Raw genomic sequence first — 24,632 nt, 5'->3', positions numbered from 1 at the left:
CACTCTTTTGGATATCTGTCACAGTGGAAACTAAGTCTAACTCTACTTATAAAAGTAGTCAAACCTCTTCAATTATGCAATATTAGAGTAAAACCTGAAGCAGTCAAAACTATTTGCAAAAGGAAACATGACACTTCGACAGGAAGGGTAGGAAAGAGGCCTAGCAAAAATGTTATCACAATATCTGTACATCACAATATCTATACAGTATAAAATCAAAGTAATATTTAGGTATGTGCCTGAGAAGTTGTCAATAGCTGATAAAATTCTTTTTAATTAAAAAAAAAATTGGGAGAGTACCAACTGTGTTGTTCTCATGAGTCACACCCTCCTGAGAGTGCTGCAGGATAGGAGATATCTTGCTGCACAGGAAGTGTCTCTGTTTCACAGAAAGATGAATCAGAACTAATAAAATCTGAGGGACCTAGCAATTAGCCTCCGCGGGATATGGGGAAACACTCAGTAAAATTCACCAAACCAGCCAAATTTGGGCAAACGATGACCTGCGTTGACCCACTCTGCTCCATTAACATGGTCTTATGTTGTCTGAAGGCAGAACAGTGGGGGAACTGGAGGAGGCCTGCTGCATAGCGGTTACCCCTGATTCATGTTCCCCACAGATGGACACATAAAAGAACTGTTCTACCCTGTCCATCCGTAGGATCAGGCAGCACCCCAGGGTGGGGTACAGAACTGTCATCCCTGCCCTACAGCAGAGGAACTAAAGCTCAGAGAAGTGAAGTCACTTCCCAGAACTCAAAGGCCTCTGCTGAGTTTTAGGCCCCATTGAATGCTGTCCCTAAGTGGATGTTCATTTCACAGAAATTGGAAGAATCTTCCCACATATTTAAGTTCATTTTTACTAATTTAAAAAAAATATAAAGAGTCTGCTACTCCTTTGGGTACATCAAAATCTTTCATTTTCAAAAGGCTTCCAATTACTTTACCCAGAGTTAGTACTTTATGATTCTATTGGTCATTCATTGATGTCACTTCACGTGCCATCTAAAACACCCATGAATTTAACCAGAGTGAATAAATAGAGATGTATTGCATCTATCAATCACAATTTCTTGGTTTGACAATGTGAGTTGCATTTCTATTCACAGAAGCATTTTGAAAAAAAAAATCAAGGCAGAAAGTGACCTACCTTTTGAGTGAGCAGAGCTTGAACAACTTGGTTGGCTACCTTTAAGAAAAAAAAAGAAAAAAAAAGTTGCTATTTATAATAATGAGACTTTATGCGCATGAACTGTAATTTACCAACAGATACTCCACAGCCCGCTGTGGCTAATTACCTTCTCACTTCCATCTTTTCCCTCTACTTCCAAAAGACCTGATTCTTTTCATAATAAGCCTATCCTTCCAGGTCATATTTCGCTATTTCGGAAGGTGACCTTGTTGCTAATTAAAATGGTTCAGATGGAAAGATCATTCATACCTTGACTTTCACATTTTCATACTTGGAAAAAAAATAATACCCTTTTATATGTAAAGTACCCCAAGAAGGCTAAAAAAAAAAAAAAAAAAAAGACACAGTGCACAAAACATGATCCTAATTATCTGTACACAGTTGCAATACTTTGCTGATTTACAACGTCCTTTGCTTCTCCTTCTTATTCCCTTGCTGTCCCACTGTTTTGCTGCTTAAAATTACTTGCAAGAGGGAAAGCTGAATGACCTCATCTGGGGTCAATACATTGTTTCCTCTACATCTCGATTCTCTGTATCCTCCCTTATGCCATCCCTTGTGGTTGCCACCTGTATTAGAACCGGGTAGTTACTTCCTTCCTCTAATACCCATGTTTTCCTCCTTTCTCAGTAACAAACCCCATGGATAGGGTACTGGGCAAATCCAACTACATCTCCCAGTCTCCCTGTAACTATGTGTCACCCTGTAACAACACTTTGGCCGATAATATAAAAGCAGACTCTTTGGAGGGTCTTTTAGGAAATCTAAAAAGAAGAGGACTTTTTCCTTTCTCTGTCTGGGATATGAAAGTGACACCTGGAGCTTCATTAGCTACCTTGACAGTGGAAGTAACATATTTAATGTATTTGGGTAGAAAAATTGGATAAGCCTGGTCCTGATGACGTAAAGGAGCTGCATAGTTTCTCTCTGAACTTCTGTGTGAGAGAAAAATAAAAGTCATTATTATTTTGAGTTTCTTCCCATAAACAATTGAACATAATTCTTTCTGATGTACTAACAGAATCTTAAGTGTCTTCAGGTAACTGAGGATAGCTAAGAAAGCTGGGTCCATCCCAAGGAGGTGAGTCTTGATCAATCTCAACAAATCTCGACAATTCTAGTCCTTTTCAGCAACTAGTTAAGAAAGCAGGTGACACTGCTTGACCTAAAGGCCACGCATAAAACCAGTAACATGTCGCAGAGATTTTTCAAAGATCTGAAATTTGCCAGGTGTGGTGGTGCACATCTGCAATCTCAGCTTCTCTGGAGGCTGAGGCAGGAAGATTGCAAGTTCAAAGCCAGGCTCAGCAACTTAGCAAGGCCCTAAGCAGCTTAGTGAGACCCTGTCTCTAAATAAAATCTAAAAAGGGGTGGGGATGTGGCTCAGTGTTAAGCGCCCCAGAATTTAATCCCTGGTACGGAAAGAAAAAAAAAATCTGGAATTTTATTCACATAGCTATTCATCATTTATATATATATGTGTATGTGAATGCAGATTTCAAGACACTTGAAACCAATCACCTACTAAACTTCACAGTAACCACAAAGCTATGTACCTACATAGCTGGTGCTGGTAAAACTAAGGTGGACAAAGTATTCAAGTGGTGTTTTCTTTTGGCCAGTATGTAAACTGTAAGAATTCATTAATTCAGAATTAATAACCAAGTCAGAATTTTTAAATATCCTAAATATAAGGTACTTTTTCACAATAATTTCTTCCTTCATTTCTTTAATAAAAATATTCTAAGAATCTTCTTGCAAAGCTAGATGACTGGGATATAGTGGTATCTGGTAACTGGAATCAGGAAATTATAATTACAATTTTTAGAATTTGAGTACTAGGAATTGAACCCAGGAGTGCTTTAACACTGAACTACATCCCTGGTACTTTTTATTTTTTTATTTTGAGACAGGGTCTTGTTGAGTTGCTCAGGCTGGCCTTGAGCCAAATCTAAAAAGGGATGGGGATGACATTCTCCTGCCTTGGCCTCCTAAATCCCAGGCGTGCACCACCACGCCCAATTTTAACACAGCATGACAGACATGTGATTGCCATGGTAATCCTCACATCAACCCAGGACTATGCAGCACACGTGGCTTTTTTTTTTTCTTGGTGACAAATTTATTTTTGGTGTTGCTAAACTATTTGTGCTTGTTTCCCCGTCTAGTGTAGCAAAACAGATTAAAGAAAGAATGTTTTCATGGAGCTTAATTGTTTTTTGACTCAATATTGACAAAATAGCACATCCTTCATGACAGTTGGCTACCAGCAAGTCTCAGAGAAAATTAAAACACAGGCTGTCATCAGCGTTTGGTTAGGAGGCATTCATACCACAAGCAGCAAATGATGAGGGTCCCATTATCCATGATTTATTAGTAAACTGTATGCACAAGAGGGTTTTTTGTTTTGTTTTTGCCCATCAGTAGCTTTTCCAAATTTACCTTGTTTACATTAAGTAAAACAAAAAAGGCCTTCACTGAAACTGACTATGGTTTTGGAGAAAAGGTATTCCTATTAATATTTGAGTGAAGCTCAAGTTCAAAAGCCTACCCAAGAATTACCATGTACAAGAACAAACCTGATGCTCCATTCTTCCTTTAACTTTTCATTCGTACGTGATCACAAGAGTGACAAAAAATTTTCACTTCAAACAAATTGACAACAGCTTTACTGTGAAAATGTTTTAGCTTTTAAACATTCATTCCAACTCATAATTTAAAGTCAAACAACATATCTATTCTATTGTTGGCAAATAAAATAAAGCAGGATGGAACTAGTCATATATTGAATCAGGAACAATGTACCCAACTTAATTCACACCATAAGTAATTTAGTCTTTTTTTTTTTTTTTTAGTGTCAAACTTTGGATTTGATTTACATTCTCATAAAACTGCCGAATATCAATATTTTCTTTTCTTCCTCCAAACTGGTCTCACTTAAACCATTCTGTGTAACAGTGGTCACATAAAATAGCTCTATCCATGATTTAATGGGAGACATAGAGTAATACCCTAACTGTAACAGCCCACAGGAGAAAATGTGTTATATCTTTGCAATCCAAGTAGCTGCCCCACAGGCTTACAGACTGACACAGTTCCTTCTGGCGTGTACTTTGGACAATTGTTTGCTCTGCCTGAAAATTGAACTAAGATACACTAATACATTATTTCTTTACCTATAGATATGGGATTCTATTACCCAAAAGGACTCACAGGCTCTTTGCAGAAAAGCAGGCAGGTTGTACTAATTCTTTTCTTTGTACTGTCTAAAAAGACAGTTTCCTAGTTTTTGTTTCTGCTTTTAACAGCTAAGCTTCCCAGATGCATCAATAGAACAGTTGTTTGGAGTTTGTGGCTGCAACCTCGAACTGGCTCACAAGATGATGTTCTGAATGAGCCCCTGCACATAATGCTCTAGCATTACGCCCTGAGCACTTGGGTTCCAAATAATCAGACACCAGCAGGCCCAGCTAATGAGAACAAATAACTTCCAGTGTCACCTGCCAGCTTTCTCTCCAAAGAAAGGAAATATAGCAGCTGGGTTGGGCCAGAGGGACACGCAGGGCAAAGCTGATAGTCCTTAAGCCCCTGGCTTGTGTTGCAACCTTCTCAGGGTCTCTGTGGAGACTTCCTCTCTTTACTCTTAGGAAATGGAGCAGAGTTGCAGGTGAAATAGAGAAGCCCAGGAGAACACCTGAGTATATCCCTTTTCCTTCTCAGTAATAATAATAATGAACTAGCTCCTCTGATACCCAGATACCCAGTTCATCTTCCACCCCACAAGACTTAGCTCTTCCTCCTGCTGGGACACCAGTTCCCAATACCCCTGGAAGGGGGGAGAGGAAGGAGGAGTTGGAGCTGCTGAGTTATCTATTATTTGTTGCAAAACAATCCCTGAGGCTGGATGAGAAGTCACAGTGGAGAGTTTATTCAGCCAATTCTCAGGGCATTGAGAAGATAGCCCAGGGCTCTAGTGTAGAGGGAGGGGAAACCCAGGGGAGTCAGAACTCAAAAGTCATCGTACCTAGTCTGTTCTTAGTTACTCTCCTTATATCAAAGAAGACATTTGGCATTTGTTTTTTAGGGCTTGGCTAGCTTCACTTAGCATAATCTGCTCTAATGCTATCCATTTCCCTCCAAATTCTATGATTTTGTCATTTTTTAATGCAGAGTAATACTCCATTGTGTATAAATGCCAGATTTTTTTTATCCATTCGTCTATTGAAGGGCATCTAGGTTGGTTCCACAGTCTTGCTATTGTGAATTGTGCTGCTATGAACATCTAGGGAAGAAGAGCATGAGAAGAAGACCAACATTAAACAAGGATGAGAGGTGGGAGGGAAAGGGAGAGAGAAGGGAAATTGCATGGAAATGCAAAGAGACCCTCAGGGTTATACAAAATTACATACAAGAGGAAGTGAGGGGAAAGGGAAAAATAATACAAGGGGGAGGAATGAATTACAGTAAAGGGGGTAGAGAGAGAAGAGGGGAGGGGAGGGGAGGGGAGGGGGAATAGTAGAGGATAGGAAAGGCAGCAGAATACAACAGACATGAGTATGTTAATATGTAAATCAATGGAAGTGTAACTGATGTGATTCTGCAATCTGTATACGGGGTAAAAATGGGAGTTCATAACCCACTTGAATCAAAGTGTGAAATATGATATATCAAGAACTATGTAATGTTTTGAACAACCAACAATAAAAAAAAATAATAAAAAAAAGTCTTCGTACCTTGCTTTCATACTTTGGTGTGTTATTCTATCATGTGAAGCAACTGTCATTTCAGCAAGGTAACTTGAAAAAATGGTTGAAAAACACATGTTTTTGAAACCGTGCTTTGGAGGAATTTTCTGCTTACTAGACTGAGGCAGCTGGACAAAAGAAGGAAGAATATCAGGCCAGAATCAAAAGAAAGACTTGGGTTCAAAAACTGCCTGCATTGATGAGACACTGACATGTGGGAGGTTGGGGGAGCAACCATGAAACAGAGGAATTGTCTGTCCCTAATGTTGTGAAAACTGCATGAGAAGATGGCCATCATCCAAGAAACCACCTAGGACAGGCCTGATATGAGGTTGTCACTCGATAAATATAGAACATGAACCAGGGGGGGGTTGAACTTCAGAGAATTTGACACCTTTTCAAATAAGCAGCTAAGAAAGAAGGATTTGAAAATAAGAGATTTTATTATTTCTAAGTGAGTGAGGGGTGTGTGGATGTGTGTGTGTACATACATATATATATATGTACACACACACATACACACACACAAATCACTAGGCACCCATACTATTCATTTACCAAAACAGCCCTATAAGATAAAAATGAGAAACTAGAAGAGGTATCTGCGTGCCTCACCATGCCACAGGATGAGGGCACTCTGATAATGTTGATCCTGAGTCTTCCTAAACCAAAGCCCATGTGGTCTCTTCTAATTCAAATCAGTCTTTTAAGTGGATCTACTATTTTTTTTTCATCTGATTGATCCTTTGGATTATCTTTTGGATTGCTGAATAATAAATGACTGTTCATCTCAGAGGGGATAACTGAAGAAATTAGTCTAAATATGTATGTGGGATTTTGGGGAAAGTAATTTGGAAATTAATTTCCTGCTGCTAGTCTCCATTCATTTGTTTAGTCATTTAACAAATATGCAGTAAGCACTTAATATAGGCAAAGAATCATGCTGGGTCCTGAAAACATAACAGTCAATAGGATGTGGATGCTGCTTTGAGGTGGCTGGAGGGTGGGCCGACAAGAAGATCATCTATGCATTTCAGGGCCTTGTCAGGAAGTGGGTGCTGGGAGTACATGAAAGCCACGAGCGGGATCCTGGTCCATCTACAAGACTGTATCCACTAAGACACGGGTTTTAAAGACTATATAGGGGCCAGATGTGGGATATGCATGAGAATGTCCTGGTAATGATTCCACAATCCAGCCTAAGCATATGGATCAGAGACACGGCAGAGAGATGTTCTTCATGTACTTCTGTCTTTGTGGAGTATTGGCCTAAAATATATTCTGGCATTATTTTTTTTTTCTATTTCAGAATGATATTCAATAGTCTCATTTTTCTTGCCCTTTCCTGTGCTTTGAAATACAGAAGCTGAAGAAGAACCTGACCTCAGCATCCTCTCTGACTCTATGGACTGGGGCTCAGCTCTGAGGGTCTGAAGGGGAGGGCAGCTGCTCTGAATTCATAGGCAGAAGCTCCATCACCTGGAAAGTTTTTGAATACTGCAAATTTCCTCTCCCAACATAGCATATTGACTGCAAAGAACTGGCCCAGGTCTGAGAATGCGAAATTTTACCACTCATCTTTCTTATGCAGAAGGTCCTAGGAACAAACTTTGAGAAATGCTGGGATAGAGTTTATATATTGTTGGCACTAGGGATTTAACCCAGGGACACTTTACCACTAAGCCATATCTCAGCTTTTTTTTTTTTTTTTTTAAATTTTGAAACAGAGTCTCACACCAAGTTGCTGAGGCTGGCCTAAAACTTGTAATCCTCCTGTCTCAGCCTCTTGAGTTTTGGGGTTATAGGCATGTACCACCACACCTGGTGGTAGTGTTTATTTTTGGTTCAGAGCTTTGCATTATTAACTCAGAATAACCTAAAACTTCTGCATAGGTCAGTGCTTCAAATTTCAAGGCTCTATCCCAGGCAAGACTGTATCCCAGGCAAGAATCTGATCAGAATCTCAGGGGTGCAGCCTCATCAAAAGCACTTTTGAAGCTCCCCAAGCATGGCCAACATGTACAGGGGTGAGTGCCACTTGCCTTCCCACATGTGAAACTCAACCGCATGGGCTCCATCCAGCTCCTCTGCTGAAGATGCCCTCTCCAATTCTGTCCCCTTCACCACCCACCCACCTGCTCCTCCCCCCATCCTCTGGTGCCTGAGCCATCTGTTCCTGAAGTCTCCTTTGCAGCTCATTTGCTCTGAGTTTCTCTTGGCCCCTTTCTTTGTGATTCTGCATTTTCCTACTTCTGCTAGTTTGGGCCTGCATGAGGTCAACACCCAGTAAAGGTTGGTAGGTCACAACTCAGTCCATCTAAATGAAATGCAGTGGTCTTAACAGGTATAATTTTACTTATTATATACATGCCATTACACTTCTGTACATGGGAATAGTTGTTCTGAATGGAATTATGGCCAAAGCAATACTATGAATAAATAGCAATTCACCAATAGCCAGTGATCTGCCTGTCAAACAGGCAGCCTAATCAACTAGATTCAAACATGGAGAACTCTAAAATCCTAAGAAAAAATGAAATGAATCCTTGATTTTACCTCTGTACTTCCCATCAAGGAAATGATGAGATGGATAGCAGTGGAGGTGATGGTGAGGGGTGTTTATGTGTGTGTGTGTGTGTTTGTGTGTGTGCATGTGCACTTGTGGGCGTGTGCATACACCTATCAAACCAGGGAATATGTAGCTGTGTGTATCTATGCATGTGGGTCTCTTTATTTTTGAGTAAACACCCTCTTTTAGTAGAAAACACAGAATTTCAGACTCTTGGTGTTTTTTCCCCAAATCCTCAATATATTCTCTGTTTCCCAGAAAATAACAATCAATGAAGATAGGATTGAGGAACATTAAAATTTACATGTTATTCACCTGAGTATGTTTTATGAAACCTACCAGCAAGGAAATAACTTACATGAGCCTTACCTTGTTGGTTTGTCTAATTAGTATAAAAAGTCTTGAACAGAATTTCCAGTTGGCATTATTACTACATTGAACTACCCCTTTGAGAGCATTCTCTTACAATGCGCAGAAATGGATTGTCTACCTCATGCAATTAGTTACAAAACAACTGGCGTGTGTAATCAGGGGCCAGTTTTTGTGAATACAAAACATTTGCATTGCTCAGAGGTCGTTCTTTGTTGTAATCACCTCTTTGGCAACTGTTAATTTTTGCAATTAAGAACAGAGGGACTTCCCCTCTGAAAATTCTGCCTACAGTGGAAACTCTATGAAATGGTTTTGTGGGTAAAAACTTATGTTTCTCCCAACAACTTCTGACAAGACCTTCAGAACACAGACAATGGGAAACACACAGAAACCAGACGGTGGTTTCCAAAGAGAAATGCTGTGAGCTTTTTGATAGATGGAGAGGGGTGACCTGGGAAAGAACTGTGTCACATAAAAAGTTTCTGTGATGTGAGTCTCATAAATTTGACTTTCGAGTACAGATAAAGTCTCATTGGAAATTTCTGTGCAGGAGGTTAAAATGAAACTTTGCTGATCAATGCGTATGACCCAAGGGCATTATTGGTTCCTTTAAACACCCATAGATCTATTTGATCTTTCTTGCCCTAAACTTTGATTCGACCAAGAGGCTGGGGAGCAGGGGTGAGGGCTGCCGAACTGGCCTCCCTAGACCCTGAGCCTTTATGCCTTCTTTTATGTCAACGAATTTTTCAGGATTCTTTTAACTCTGGACATTGTAAAGATTATTCTGCTCCTGATAGGGCAGAAAATTACATACACCATATTGCTTTAATAACCAATGTATTTGGCTGGAAATATAATGCAATGAAAATATTGAATATTAATCTTTTTTTCTGGGGACATCTTGGGAGTTCTCTAATCGCATATAAGCAAAAAATACAAATCAGACTGTTCTCAGGCAGGGCTCCCAGTGCAGCAGGCACCAGCACCAACTGGAGAGTCTGGTGACACACAGACGACGGGCTCACCCCAAGTCTGATTCTGTGAGTCTCAGTGGCACCCGAGAGTCGGCATTCCTAACAAGGTCCCTGGGAGGTGGATATTGCCCCTCCAGAAATCACGTTCCAAGAAAAAGTGCTGCAGGAAAACCCCAAGTGTGACCTGTACACTGAGGACAGAGACAGACTCTAAAGAACTATATGGTGATACAGTGGGTGTCATAGCTGGGATGGGAGAAAGCATGCTTTACAGTCTCCCACATCAGCCACTAGAACAGCATGGCTGAAGAGAGGGCGATGGAAATGGGCAAGAAACATCAAGAGGAACTTGTTGGGAACATATTTCCTATTTGTTAGTAGGGAGGAAAAGAACTGACAATATTTTGGTAATTCCCACTGGCAGAGTAATAGAGACGTGATTAAGTATAGCTTTTCAAAAATCTGTTTAATGAATCTTCAAACTGAATCTCCCAGAGCACTCATGAGTTTTAGGGTGTTGGGCAGATGCCTAAGGAAGTCCTCTCATTTAAGTGATGCCAGCATCACTAGCAAGTCTCAGAGGCGATATTTCCAATGAGGGGAAAGGCCTGTCCCAGCAGGAAGCCACAGCGGGCATCTCCAGCAGGATGAGTGGTTGTCAGTGAGGTGGAAGGCTCAGGGGAGGACAGGGCGAGGCACACTACTGGCTTCCCCCTTACCTGCCCAAAACCCAAACACCCAAGTCTCTGTCTTCATCTCTTTATTATCATCAAATAATATTTATTGAGTTTACTCATGCGTGTGACCCTGTCTCCTTCCATTCTGCTCAAATTTTCTTCCTCGCTTCCCTTTCTCTTTGTGGCTTGTGCTCAATCTACTGATTTTTTCCCTCTGGCTGCCAACTGTGAACATCGTCCCACCCACTCTATCAAGGATTTGTTTTTTGTTTTTTTTTTTTCAGAGATGGCATCCAATTGCAGATGCAACGTGGTGCCCCAGTGTCATTTTTCTCATTCATAGGCAGGGATCACACTTATTGGACAGAAGGAATTGATCACACAGGGAAGCACACTCCAACTGTGCCCTAAGAATAGTAAGTAATAAACAGAAGGAATTTACAGATGCCTGTATTTGTAAATAAGAATGGAGGGAGGGGGCTGGTGTTGTGGCTCAGTGGTTGAGTGCTTGCCTCCCATGCTTGAGCTACTGGGTTCACTCCTTAGCACACATAAAAAAAAATAAATAAATAAAACAAAGCTACTGTATCCATCTACAACTAAAAAAAATATGAAAAAAAAGAATGGGGGGGGGAAGAGAGGAAAAGAGAAGGACATACACACACACACACACACACACACACACACTGCTGATCTTCCTTCTTACAAATTTACAACTTCCCTTTGGAGCAGCAAATGCTAAGTTTCTTTGGATGCTCCTGATAAGCATACACGAATAATCAGATAAGCCTCTGATTATGAGGCTCTGGTCAGCCCATCTGATGGACCTCTCTATTCACCTTACCTCATCCAGACATCGCTCATACTGTTCTCTTTGATTTTCATTTTCCAAAGCCAAGGCTGAATTCTCCGCCTGCAGTCAGGTACAAAAATAACACAAATGAATCAATGAAATGCTCTGTTTTGTGACAACTCATTCAATACATTTACTAAATATATCTCTTCAGGATCCCAAATAATCTTTTAGAAGTACCTATGACAAGTTCGCTCTAAGTACTATTATAAATATCTCAGGAATGACTTCTGCCTTATCAACTCTCTCACAAAAATACGTTATAATTTTAGGAAATGCAAAATTTGATATTCCAAACAGGTAGAAAAATCAAACCATGGCTTGATGTGAGAGTGTTCCATAGAAAGATTACAATGTTTAGCTCATTCAAGGAACATGTGAATGTAAGAAATGCCTTAATCTACTTCATTAAGACCTGTCACAATCTCACAGGCTCATATTTGTTGAGGCCACAGAAAAGAATCTCAGGTAAAGTCATGAACAAAAGCTGAATTCTGAAATGCTAACTAAACATGTTATTTTCACTGTTATTCATTGACATTTGAATATCAAAAGACAATGAGAAATGGAAGACTTGAACTTGGCTTAAGCCTCCCTCTTCCCACCATTCTTCTTCTAATTACTGCTTTCATGCTCCACAGGGCCACGTGGGTATGTGAATGTTGAGTGTGGTGACTACAGAACTGTGTGGAAGAGCAAGAAGGGGAGACGTGATCTGGAAAAGCAGATCTTTTAGAAGGAGTGTGAAATGGTGGCATGAGAGCTGCCCTCCATGTCTGAGGACCTGGTTCCAGTGTGGCCGCAGTGGTCCTGTTTGCACCCTGAACTGTGCAAGTCACCCCTGCCCAGAGCTGTGACAATGATCACCTAGTCACCTCCCAAGAAAACAGCTCTACTCATCTCTTCAGTACGGCCCTCCCTTGCATTTGGTAGTGGTGCTCTGAGTCAGTGTGTAGAAAGCACAGTGTGTTTTTAGATGGACATAGATTAACATTTTTCTTTCATAACTTCTCTGTAACCATTTTCTTTTACATTTGGAGATGATAATTCCAAACTTATGATTTACAGGAATAGTATAAAGAACTCCCACACACATTTTGTCAGATTCACTGATCATTAACCTTTTGCCACATCTGCTATATCATTCTCTTTCCCTTTCATTTTTTCCCTGGATCTTGAAAATAAGTTGCAGAAATGACTGCCTTTACCCCCGAACACTTCTGTGTACTTCTGAATAACAAAGACATTCTCTTGCACGATCATAGTCTAGGTGTTGATTTAAGGAAACACAACATTAATAGAGCACAACAATCTAACACACAGTCCATATTCCAGTTTCATCACTTGTCCCAACATGTCCTTTATGGCACTTTTTTCTAGTCTATAATGCTATCCACAATCATGCTTTGTATTCTAATGTCATTGTCATTTATCCAGTATCCTTTAATTGGAAGCAATTCCTATGTTTTTCATGTTGCTTTTTTCCTTCCTTCCTCGTCCTTTCCTTTCTGAGTAGAGGTCAGTTATTGTGTACAAAATCCCTTAATTTGGGATTGTCTGAAGTGTCCTCATGCACACATGGCAGGAACAGTGACCTGTTTGATGCTGGGTCCTTGCGCATGCATTGGATCAGTCCAATGTGAGCCATGAATTCCATTACTGGACATGTTGACTTTCATTACATGCTGAAAGTGGAGTCTGCCAAATCTCTGCTCCATAAAATCACTATTTCCCCTCTTATAACTAATAAGCGATTTTGATGGAGATAGTTTGAGGTTATAAAAATATCCTATTGCAGGAAAGATGGTGGAATGAGACAGACTTCATTACCTTAGGTACATGTATGATGGCACGCATGGTGTGACCCTACTTAGTGTACAACCAGAGAAGTGAAAAATTGTGCTCATTTGTGTACAATGAAGAAGAAGAGCATTCTGTCATCATGTATAACATGATCAGAACAAATAAATTTTTAAATACACACACACACACACACACACACAAAAGCAGTATGTAGAGAGCAGTGTGCTTTTCAAAGCAGGGGCATTAACAGGCGGAAAGAGACCTGATGAGTCTGATCCTAATAAAAGGAAAAGCCTGTGAATGCTTTATTTATAGTGAGACACACCAAAAGGATTCAGTGAGGAGCTTCTTCAGGAAAACAGGATGAAAATAGGGAAAACAAGTTGGGGCTTGTCAGGTTATGCCCATCTCCAGGTGGCTGCATTTCAACTTAGGGCTGTGAGCTAAGGCAGGGTGCCAGCATGACCTGGGCTTTCTCCAATGGGGGGATTTCACCCAGAAGTTTCCAGAAAAGCAACCTTCCTGCCTTATGATGGTGCAAACAAACCCATAATTCATACATGGTTTCCCACAGACCTATCCATGAAAGAGGTCCTGGTTCATGATATTTATATTCTTTTTCTCTTACAAAGACTCTGTATTTTCCCCTCTATATTTGTTTTCATTTAAAAAAAATCAGTAATGTTTAATATGATCAAAAGATTATAAGCTCCATGAAGGCAAGTCCTGCTTCCATTTACTATGTCCCCAGATTCCAGTTCCAGAAGTATAGTGAATACATAAGAAATACTTTTAAAACTTAAAAAAAATCGTATTGCTCACCAAAATTTCACCTATTTTAGCAACCATCAATAAGTTCTTCTTCCCTGAGTTAACTATTACGTTAGCCGCAAATGGTGATTTCTAACTCCAGTAGTCACCCTCATTGTGGGGGATACATTTCAAGAACTCCAATGGGCCCCTAAAACTGAGGTTAGTGCTGAACCTATGTACAGCCTGCACTGCATAATGATATTTTGGTCAATGATGGGTCACCTATGTGACAGTGGTCCCATAGGTTATATCATGAAGTGACATCATGTCTTAGCTTATGTAAGTGTACTGTTTCCACAACAGTAAAATGACACATTTCTCACAATGCATTCTCGTTATTAAATGATGAATTATTATATACTATGTTTTTCCTATGTATGAATGTCTATGCTAAATTTTAATTTATAAAGTAGGTACAGTTAGAGATTAATAAAATCACTAAGAATAGAACAAGTGCAACAATACACTATAACAAAATTACCAGCATCACTACTCTTGCACATTGGGGTCCACATGAAGTCATATAAGGGCTACATCATAACATCCACTGTGTTACTGCGACTGTTGATCTGACAGTCATGACATCTACCAAGTGACCAATGGGTGGGTAGCACATAAGGCGTGGATATGCTGGACAAAGGGAGGCTTTTGCTACTGAGGCAGGGTGGTGTGAGACTTCATCACATAATTTTGAATGGGTTAAAAAGTTATGAATTATTTATTTATGGAATTTCTTACTTAATATTTCCCCATCACAGTCTATGGAGGGTAACTGAAACTGTGGAAAATGAACCTGTGGATAAGGAAGACTACAGTACACTTAGGAATTTGTATTCGAACATAAGTACAATTCCTGTTTATCAGTTTGTATACATAAAATTTATGTATGATTCAGTCACAAGTCATTATGGTCAATATTACTTTTGGTGCTCAAATTGCCCCAGCTTTGGGCAGGCAAGCCCCTTAAAGCTGGACTCCATCATGTTGAGAGGTAACCATTATTTTAAAAACACTTTATTTTCTGTCACTGAGAGATATTCCAGACCCTTTCTAGATATTCTTGCCTTTTCATTGCACTGGTTCCTGAAATAGGCCATGTCTCCAAGGAATCCTACTTCATTTGAATTGGAAAAATGAAATTTCAAAGCCACAGTCTGAGTGTGAACACATGCAATTGCCAATGAAGGAGCACGGCTTCTAGTTGTTTCCAGTGGAAGCACATCTTTCACCTTCTGCCCACAGAATTCTCCCTGCATTCTTGCCTTCCCCTTTTCATATAAGCATCTTCCTGATTATATGGTGAGAACCAGGGCTCCCAATATCATTGCATTTCCTGGGCTGTCCCTTCCCACCATGCATACAAACCTATTATGCTACAAAAAAAAAAAAAAAAAAAAAAAAAAAAAAACCAGTACCAAGAAGAGCTTGCTGTTTGCTTTTCTTCTGCAAGAAGGTATGTAATAAAAACTCTGTGTTCAGAAGATACTAGGTTGGTTCTCCACCTTCATCATTAGAATGGTTATGTTACTCATTTGAAATTCTGTTTGGCTCATTGGTTTCCAATAATATCCAAATTTAATTTCCCCTCTTCTTGACTTCATTTTATTGTTTTGAATATGTAAAACATTAACATGATTCTGAAAATAAAAGCTACACTGAGAGACATAGTCAGTGAGATTTCCCACCATCTTCTACCCATCCCTGTTTAACTCTTGTACTTTACTTTCATCTCCTCTCCTTTTTCTAATCTTGCTTTGTCACTGTCAAGTTAAAATCATGTCCTTTGACTCCCGCCTTCATCACATTTGTAATATAATTACTCTTCTTTTTCTTACCCTGCTTTAGCATTCTCTCTGTTTTATCAGAACATATAGATTTTCACATAGGATTCTTACACCTTTGTCCCTATCCTTGTTTTGACCTCTTCAATGGACTATGATTGTGGTTGGTGGGTCTTATATTCTCTTTTAAAGCATTTGAAATTTCCCTTCTTCTTTTTTTCCCTTCACAAGCACATCTCCAAGTTGTACATCTTCTTTGCTCTTCACCTCCTTCTTCCCAGACATATTACATCCTGAGACTCTGCCTGAGGACTGCACACTTTTGAGTCCTGCCTTACAGCCAGCACTTGGACCCTGGCACCTGTGATCAGTGTTGACCACGTGGTACTGGATTTTCTAATTCTGGGTGACCTTTCTTCTTCTCTTTCTTCTGTCATCATCCCCAGGCACACAGGCTTACAGCAGTTCTGTGGGTACCTGATCTTTATTTTTCTACTTACAGTAATTTGAAATTTGTATGTTCTCTAGTTCTGATAATGAGAAGACATGGGCTCTTGTGGTTTTATGTTTCTTGGTGATTTGAATATTTTATTTGGCAGTCATGAGACTTTTCAAATTTAGGCCAGTTTTTATCAGTTTAATCAACAAACTTGAGTAAAGTGACTGAACCTGAATGTTAAGAAGAAATTGGGGGGCTGGGGATGTGGCTCAAGTGGTAGCACGCTCGCCTGGCATCCGTGCGGCCCGGGTTCTATCCTCAGCACCACATACCAACAAAGATGTTGTGTCCGCCGAGAACTGAAAAATAAATATTAAAAATTCTCTCTCTCTCTCTCTCTCTCTCTCTCTCTCTCTCACTCTCTCTCTCTCCTTTCTCACTCTTAAAAAAAAAAAAGAAGAAATTGGGGAAAAGTTCACCTGAAGATAATAATCCTGCCATCTGTCTCCACCTACTGTCTCCACCTACTCATAGCTCCAGTCCCAAGACTTGGACACTCTATTTCTTCTTCAGGGTTAGTCCTTGTCCCTTGTTCCTCTGGGTCTGCATCCATGTTCTAGCAATGGCTCCATCATGGCAGTCCCTCAGATAGGATCCTACAATGTTCCCTCTGTTCTCACCTCGGACAGATATCTGCCACATAGCCCAGGCCTTCTGCTCTCAGGGTGATTCTTTCAACTTTTTAAGCACTTGTTTACTTATATGGTTCCTTCTCCACCCAAACTAACCTGAAAGCTTTTCCTTTCAAAGCTTTTCCTTAATCCATGCTATTTTCTGCATGGCTTGCTTTTGGCCCTTGCCACTGAACCCATACCTGCAGCTGGTACAACGGCTTAGTCCTTCCCCCAGGACTGGTGGGAGGAAAGGTTCCAGGTTCCACTTCCATTTGCTTGCAGATTACTAGGCAATGCCAGGGTGTGTAACCTTTAGCAAGTTATTTAACCTTGTTGAGTTTACAGCTCTTTAGTTAATAAACGAAGGGAACAAACTAACCAACCGACAAAGTGACTTCTGGTTCAAATATTTGGATAGCATGAATCGCAGAAGAGAGTGCTAGCATTCCAGTTCTATAAAATCGCTGCTTTCTTTGGAGAAATGTTGCTCTGGTGGGTTGTGCTGCTATTAGTAAGGAAACAGCACAAAGGATAACAGGAGGAGATAATGGAGAAGAACGGCAATGCCAGTTTATGCTATTTTCACTTTAAATGTCTTGGAAAATATGTGCATGGAAATAAAACTGAAAATGGGAATTTATATGGTATGTCTATATCTTTCTCCTACTCATATCATGTTGCAATAACACAACAATCGATCCATTCAGATAATTACCATCATTATACCGTTTACATTACTTGCTACACGTTTACTGCTCTGACAATCTATTACAGCCAAGCAAATTAAATACCTAAAGGGTGCTGGTGAACACACAATAGTCACATTTATGGTTACTGTGTTCAGTTACAGAGACCAATTTAATTGATGTAATCCTATATATCCCAGGGGACGGTGGAGATATTAACAATTATGCCAGTGAAGTTAAAATAATCTTGAACTCATGATTTTCTTTAATCCATTTGCATTTATTAAAGATTCAGGATTAACCTGCTTCCAAAATGAGACCACAAGGGAAAAAAACACAGAAAAACCTCTTAATTAAATGAGATTTAAAGGAACAGCGAATATTTGTATAAGAAGAGATGGGAAAGAATAAGGCAGAAAGGGAAAGGAAATGAAAACACCTAAGTATTGAGAGCCACAGCCAAAGGGGCCCCAGCAAACTTCCAGCTGCCAGCAAACTTCCAGCTGCCAGCTGATGATTGGCTCACAGCAGCCCCAGCAACATCTAGCTGATTGGCTCCTCTGCGGTGATGTTCATTGGGCTGTTTCCCTGCCCTTCAGACTGCCAGCTGATGATTGGCTCACAGCTGCCCCAGCAACATCTAGCTGATTGACTCCTCTGTGGTGATGTTCATTGGGCTGTTTCCCTGCCCTTCAAACTGCCAGCTGATGATTGGCTCACAGCGGCCCCAGCAACATCTAGCTGATTGGCTCCTCCACTGAGCTGCTCATTAGGGGACTTCTTTGGCTCTGCCCACGCGACCCAGCCAATCAGCCTCAAGAGCAGGAGGATTGTGGGAGGTGGTGAGGTTTGTGTGGGGTTGAGAGGCTTGGGGAAGCCGGTGGTGGCAGTTGGGCTCTGAGGGTTTTTTCCTGAGGAGCTGTTTTGTTTGGCGTTTGTAGTTCTAAAAATAAAGTTAGTTTCTTTTGACAAGTGGCTCCTGAATTGTGCCCAGCCAGATTGCGGCATTTGGTGGCTCGCACGGGGAGCGACTGAGGGTAAGTAAACTGCTCGCCCCTGAGGGCAGGGCGAGAGGATGGGTAGCCATTCTAAGTTTCCTCTTTTGTTTTGCTTCATTTTTGTTTTAAGTTGCCTGTCCCTGGAGATGAGTGAGACGGAAGAAAAACCGCTCACATCTGAGGAAAAACTATTTGCGTCTCAGGAAGAGATAGGGAGAAAGGACGGATACACATTTCAGGAGGATAGAAAGGCTGATATAATGATTTATTGTTCCATTTTTATTGCATTCTGTCTCGGTTTTGTTTGGCGTCATCTTGTTGGATTGTATTATAGTAGAAATACGGGATCAGAAATTAGTAAAAAAACAAACCGAAAGAGTGTTAAGTAAATTGTTAGAGGAAGGAGGCTTCCCAGTAAAATCAAGAGCAGTCAGGGCATACGTTGATACAATACAAAAATGTAGCCCATGGCTTTTTAAGGAGGAGTTGTTAGATATATCACAATGGAACCATCATGGTGAAGATTTAAAAAGAATAGAAAAGAACAACCCAGGGACTCTGCCAGTTGGCACATTGCCATTGTGGACGTTTGTATCTGGTTTGCTTAGTCCAAAGCCTTCAGTTCAGTCAAAGGTAGAGGAAGGAGAAGACATATTGATTCAAGTAAAAGAGAAGGTCTCTCAAGTTAGTCAGAAAGAATAAAAGAGTCAAGTAAAAGAGAAGGTCTTTCGAGCTAGTGAGACAGAGGAAGGAAGTTTAGAGCAGAAAAAGGCATCAGGGGAAAAGTTACAACAGGAGACTGCTAATAACACCTTTCTATCAGAGAGCGTAAGTGTCCAACCAACAGCACCACCTCTACAGGAGACTGCTACTAACAGCATTCTATCACCAGAGGGCGTAAGTGTCCAATCAACAGCACCACCTCCATATGCTAGGAGACTCCCAACCCCCGCAGTTGATAGTTGGGATCCTGAGACAGGATCTCAAGTATTAACATGCCCTGTATTTGAGGTAGGAGGACAGCGAATTTACCAGGGTTTAAATTTCAAAACAGTGAAGGAGCTAAAAGAGGCTGTAACAACCTATGGTCCTCAAGCACCCTTCACTGTAAGCTTGGTCGAATCCATTACCAACTTAAACATGACGCCAGCAGATTGGGCTAATATTTGTAAAGCTGTGCTAAATGGAGGACAATACCTGTTATGGAAGGTTGCCAATGAGGAATTTTGCAAGGAGACAGCTAGGCAAAATGCAGCAGCTGGTTATCCTCAGAGAAATCTAGATATGTTGTTAGGAAAGGGACCTTATGAGGATCGGCAGCAACAAATTGCATATGATCCTGGTGTATATTTACAAATTGCTGTAGGTGCAGTTAAGGCATGGAAGACTTTACAAGGACATGGAGGTTTACAAGGTCAATTATCTAAGATAATACAAGGAGCTAATGAACCTTATGCTGAATTTGTAGATAGGCTTATTCAAACAGCTGCCAGAGTTTTTGGGAATACAGAACAAGCAATGCCATTAATAAAACAACTGGCTTATGACCAAGCGAATCATTGGTGCAGAGATATCATTAGACCATGGAAACAGGAAGATTTAAACACTTATATTAAATTATGTAGAGACATTAATGAACAAGAGCAAGTCATGGCAGCTGCAGTAAAACAGGCTTTAGATGCCAGAGACAATAATGAACAAGGGCAAATTGTGGCAGCTGCAGTAAAACAGGCTTTATATACCAGGCCAAGAACATGCTACAATTGTCAACAAACAGGACATTTTCAAAGGAATTGCCCCATAGGAGGAGGGTTTAACAAAACTAGGTATCAAAGGACTAGAATACCGGGTATTTGCCCACGATGCCGTAAAGGGAGACATTGGGCTAATGAATGCCGTTCTCAAACCACCATAGAGGGTACTCCATTATCAAAAAATGAACAAGGACCAAGTGTTTATCCATGATATCGTGGAGAAAGGCATCGGGCTCCGTTGCCAAAAAATGGACAGGGGGCCCCAATGCTCCAGGGCCCCAAACCAAAAATATACCTCGGAGCACTGGAGGAACCCAGAAACCCCATCAGGGTAGTGACCAGGACACATTGCCATCAGATCCCTCATCAGAAAAACCAGAGGGAACGCAGGGTTGGACATCTGTGCCTCCGCCAGATCAGTACTAACTCCAGAGATGGGAGTTCAAATAATTCCCACAGGGGTAAAAGGACCTCTTCCCAAAGGAACAGTAGGCTTATTATTGGGATGCAGCTCTTCTACTCTAAAAGGACTTTTGATAAGTCCTGGGGTAATTGATCCCAATTATGAAGGTGAAATAAAAATTATAGCCAGTTCTCCAAAGGGTATATCAGTAATTTCACCAGGAGATAGAATAGCACAGTTATTAATAATACCAAGCCTACATGATAAATTTTCCAGTCATGCTGTAGAAAGAGGTTCCAAGGGATTAGGCTCCATAGGTGTAGATTGGGCTATGCTTTCTTTAAATTTAGATTCTCGCCCCATGCTAAAACTAAATATTCAAGGACATGAATTTAATGGGCTACTGGATATAGGTGCAGACCTTAGCATCATCTCTCGTCAAGAATGGCCAAAACATTGGCCATTACAACAAGCCACTCAAACGCTTCAAGGCCTAGGAGTGGCGACTAATCCTGATAGAAGCGCAATGGTATTAGATTGGAAGGATCCTGAAGGATGTGAAGGAACTATACAGCCATATGTATTGGATCATCTTCCCGTAAATTTATGGGGACGAGATGTCTTAGATCAATTAGGTTTGACATTAACAAATAATATCAATCAAAATGCACCCACTATTATGGCTAGACAAGGTTTTAGGGAAGGAAAAAGATTAGAAAAACAAGAACAAGGTATAGCAGCACCAATACAAATAGATCAAGGAACAGACAGACATGGGTTGGATTTTCACAAAGGGCCACTGAGACAATAAAAATTACATGGAAATCAGAAAGACCAGTATGGGTTCCTCAGTGGCCCTTGACTAAAGAAAAGATACAAGTAGCCCATGATCTGGTCAAACAACAATTAGCGGAAGGACATATACAACCTTCTGTATCTCCCCATAATACTCCCATTTTTGTCATCAAAAAGAAATCTGGTAAATGGAGATTATTGCAAGATTTAAGAGCCATTAATAATGAAATGGTCATTATGGGACCTGCTCAATCGGGGATTCCTCAATTGTCTGCTTTGCCAAAAACTTGGTATGTTTTAGTTATAGATATTAAAGATTGTTTTTTTTCAATTCCAATTCATCCTGAGGATAGTCCACGTTTTGCATTTACTATCCCTGCACTAAATCATGAAGGTCCTGATCAGAGATATGAATGGAAAGTACTCCCTCAAGGGATGGCTAACAGCCCAACTATGTGTCAAATTTATGTTAACAAAGTAATCCAGCCACTTAGAAATCAAAATCCTGAACTACAAATATTTCACTATATGGATAATGTATTATTAGCACACAAAGCTAAAAACACATTGCTAGAATGTTATGCCACACTTACAAATTTATTAAAAAATTATAATCTATTGTATATTAAGAACTATGTAATGTTTTGAACAACCAACAATAAAATAATTAAAAAAATTATAATCTAGAGATAACAATAGACAAAGTACAATTAAATTTTCCAATTAATTATTTAGGAGTTCTATTATCCTCAACCATGGTCCGTCCACCAAAAATTCAAATACGAGTAGATCAACTCAAATCACTTAATGAATTTCAAAAGTTATTAGGAGACATAAATTGGATAAGGCCTTATCTAGGTATTCCAACAGGAGAATTGGGACCTTTATTTGATATCCTAAAAGGTCCATCAGATCCAAATTCACCCCGAATGTTAATGCCTGAAGCAAGAAAGGCATTAAAAATCATTGAAACATATATGGAAAATATGCATTTGGATAGAATTGATATAAGTTTGCCTTTATTATTTATTGTACTACCAACACAAAATATTCCTACAGGAGTATTTTGGCAAGAAGGTCCATTATTATGGATACATTTATCTTATTCTCCTAACACTATTCTTACTAGGTATCCTGAGGCTGTAGGACAATTAATACTCAAAGGAATAAAAACAGAAAAGGGAGTATTTGGAATTTCTTCCAATAAAATTATTACTCCATATACTATGAATCAAATTGATGAATTAGCTAATGAGTTAAATACTTGGGCAATAATCATGTGCAAATCTAATGTTTCATTTGATAACCACTTACCATCTAATCCTTTATTGTCTTTTTGGTCATTGCATCCTGTAATTTTTCCAAAAATGACAAGAAAAATACCTATCATGAATGCTCCAAATATATTCACTGATGGGTCAAATAATGGTACAGCAGTAATAGTTACACTTGATCAAACTTTTACATTTTTAGTACCCAAACAATCAGCTCAAAAGGTAGAGCTTAATGCAGTATTACAAGCTTTTGTGATGTTTAAACATTCTGTATTTAATTTATTTTCTGATAGTCAGTATATAGTTAATGCTATAGTATCCCTTGAAGATGCTGGTAGGATTTCCCCTTCTTCTACTGTTTTCTCTTTGTTTTCCACTATACAAAGTTTAATCTGGGACAGAAAAGATCCATTCTTTATAGGACATATCAGGGCACATACAGGATTGCCTGGAGCCCTTAGTTTGGGCAATGATTTAGCAGATAAAACTACACATGACATAAATATTTTCTCTACACTAGAAGAAGCTATAAATTTTCATAAAAGGTTCCATGTCAATGCTAATACTTTACAAAAGCGTTTAAAAATAACTAAGGAACAAGCTAGACAAATAATAAAACAATGTCAAAATTGTGTGACCTTTTTACCACAAGTTAATCTTGGAGTCAATCCTAGAGGATTGATACCTAACCATATTTGGCAGATGGACGTCACACACTTGCCAGAATTTGGAAAATTAAAATATTTGCATGTTACAGTTGATACTTCTTCTAGATTTTTGATGGGCTCCCTTCATGCCGGAGAAAAAACTAAAGATGTTATAGCTCATTGCTTACAAAATTTTGCCACTGTGGGCGTTCCAAAACTGTTAAAAACATATAATGCCCCTGGTTATACTTCTACCTCTTTTAAACAATATTGCTCATCATTTGGCATTACTCATATAACAGGAATCCCATACAATCCACAGGGACAAGGCATAGTGGAAAGAGCTCATCAAACTATTAAAATGTACTTATTAAAGCAAAAAGACGGAATTGGGAAGGGGTATATATTCCCCAAAGATAAACTTAAAATAACCCTTTTCACTCTAAACTTTTTAAATTTGGATTCATCAGGACTTAGTGCTGCAGAAAGGCATATGTGTCCAAAAAATGTACATAAGCCCAAGGTACTTTGGAAAGATATTCTAACAGGACAATGGAAAGGTCCTGACCCAGTAATTGTCTGGAGTCGGGGGTCTGTTTGTGTGTTTCCACAGGAAGAACAGCAGCCGATTTGGATTCCGGAGAGATTAACTAAAGTCCTGACCCAGTGATTGTCTGGAGTTGGGGGCCTGTTTGTGTATTTCCACAGGGAGAACAGCAGCCGATTTGGATTCCAAAGAGATTAACTAAAGGAAATGAAAACACCTAAGGACCACTACTGAGAATTACAAAAATTACAACACAAGTCTTTTTACATTTTGAATAAGTATGTTATTAAATCACTATACCCAAAGGGTACAATTAGGGCATTCAAGTACATGTAGCAGCGGATCCCTGTGTTCAGTCTCATTGTCCATAACAATCAAAAAACTTTGCTAGACTTTGTGCCTGGCTTAGAGGATTTCCTGCTCACAGTGGCTTCCCCAAGACTCCAAATTATGGTGATCTAAATATGTTTTTGGTTGCATCTATAAAATCCTTGCAGGTCCTTTATAAAACAACAACAAAAAAGCCTCAGAGAGTAAACCCAAATTGTTTTGTTTTACTGTGGTATAGGAGTCTGAATTAATATTTAAAAGTAACTATTGTTTTTAGAGGTTCTGCTCTGTAAATAAATGTGC

The 24,632-nt window shown here is 39.7% G+C and overlaps 1 protein-coding gene across 1 annotated transcript in view; it reads right to left on the bottom strand.

Moving 5' to 3' along the window:
- NCKAP5 (NCK associated protein 5) overlaps positions 1 to 24,632 on the bottom strand; it is an 858,948-nt gene that overhangs the window by 185,784 nt on the left and 648,532 nt on the right. Inside the window, exons 8-9 of the mRNA XM_081262221.1 lie at positions 11,377 to 11,445; positions 1,151 to 1,189 (exon numbers count right to left, since the gene is read on the bottom strand). Coding sequence (XP_081118347.1) covers positions 1,151 to 1,189; positions 11,377 to 11,445 — 108 coding nt within the window. The remainder of the gene's footprint in view (positions 1 to 1,150; positions 1,190 to 11,376; positions 11,446 to 24,632) is intronic.

Source organism: Spermophilus citellus (genome assembly GCF_964194105.1).
Source record: "Spermophilus citellus genome assembly, chromosome: 11".
Taxonomy (NCBI): Eukaryota; Metazoa; Chordata; class Mammalia; order Rodentia; family Sciuridae; genus Spermophilus; species Spermophilus citellus.
Note: the sequence above shows the minus strand (reverse complement) of the source record. Positions and strands in the feature narration are given on the sequence as shown.